Source organism: Apium graveolens, unplaced genomic scaffold (assembly GCF_009905375.1).
Source record: "Apium graveolens cultivar Ventura unplaced genomic scaffold, ASM990537v1 ctg7885, whole genome shotgun sequence".
Taxonomy (NCBI): Eukaryota; Viridiplantae; Streptophyta; class Magnoliopsida; order Apiales; family Apiaceae; genus Apium; species Apium graveolens.
Genome location: NW_027420709.1, coordinates 1 through 1,375, shown reverse-complemented (window position 1 = coordinate 1,375; position 1,375 = coordinate 1). Strand labels below are relative to the sequence as shown.

Here is a 1,375-nt window from a genome sequence, read left to right as displayed (position 1 = left end):
CTGAGACTTAACTAAAATCATGTTCTATTAAACTTGTTGATTAAATGCATCATTATGTGTAATATATTATATTTGTTTAAGTGAGTATATTTGATAAGTGATAATCTGTTTCTTTCGCAAATTATTTGTTATCTTGTCATAAAAAATTATCGCATTGCATTATATTTATGTGCATAAATATTGATGTTGATTCGAGTTTTGTTTATTTTTAGTGAAAATGTCGAATCTTACGAAACTTGAGTTTAACGCACTTGATGTCACCGGCAAAAATTATTTGACATGGATTCTTGATGCTGAAATCCATCTTAGTGCAATGGGTCTCGGTGACACCATAAAAGAGGGAAATAAGACCTCTGAACAAGACAAGGCAAAGGCCATGATATTTCTTCGCCATCACCTTGATGAAGGCTTGAAAACTGAATATCTGACTATTAAAGATCCATCAACTCTTTGGAAAGATCTCAAAGAAAGATATGATCACCAGAAAACGGTGATACTTCCTAAAGCTCGCTATGATTGGCTACACTTGCGATTGCAAGATTATAAAAGTGTGAGCGAGTATAACTCTGCCATGTTCAAAATTACATCTCAATTGAAATTATGTGGCGAGAATATCACCGATAAAGATATGTTGGAGAAAACATATTCCACTTTCCATGCCAATAATATGCTCTTGCAACAACAATATCGTGAACGTGGATTCACGAAATATTCTGAGCTTATTTCTGTGTTGCTTCTTGCTGAACAAAATAATGAACTTTTGCTGAAAAATCATCAAGCACGTCCCACTGGCTCAACACCATTCCCTGAAGTGAATGCGGTGACTAATAATGAATATAGAGATAATAAATCATTTGGACGTGGACGTGGGCATGGATATGGACGTGGACGTGGGCGTGCCCGTGGTCATGGATTTTGGCGTGGTCGAGGCCGAAATCAACAAAATCGCCCCCACTTTAAAAGGAAGCCTTACTATCAAAAACAGAAAACAAATGAGGAGAAACCCGAGGGAAGTACGATGGTTAAAAAGGGTGAAAGTACTTGTAGCCGTTGTGGAATGAAAGGTCATTGGAGAAGTACATGTCGTACCTCCAAGCACTTTGCTGACCTATATCAAGCATCTTTGAAAAATGTTGAAACTAATTTCACTGAACAGAATGATCCTTGGGGATTGCTCATCTTGAAGCACATCTTGGAAGTGATGGCCAAGTTGATCCTTCGGCCTTTACTCACATGGAAGTGGTGATTTCTTTGAAGATGTCGATGTGAATATGCCTAAATTTTGGTGGTGATGAGCCTAAGAATAATTAAGAAAGGCCTTACTTGCTTGTTGAACGTTTTCCTTATTTATTTTGGATTGTTAGTACTTAATTTT

The 1,375-nt window shown here is 36.9% G+C and overlaps 1 protein-coding gene across 1 annotated transcript; it reads left to right on the top strand.

Annotated features, from left to right (window-relative positions):
• The first annotated feature begins 217 nt into the window (after positions 1-217).
• On the top strand, positions 218-1,246 carry LOC141704473 (uncharacterized). The gene has a single exon (XM_074507721.1). It carries the CDS (start codon positions 218-220, stop codon positions 1,244-1,246), a length of 1,029 nt encoding a protein of 342 aa, XP_074363822.1.
• The last annotated feature ends 129 nt before the right edge of the window (positions 1,247-1,375 follow it).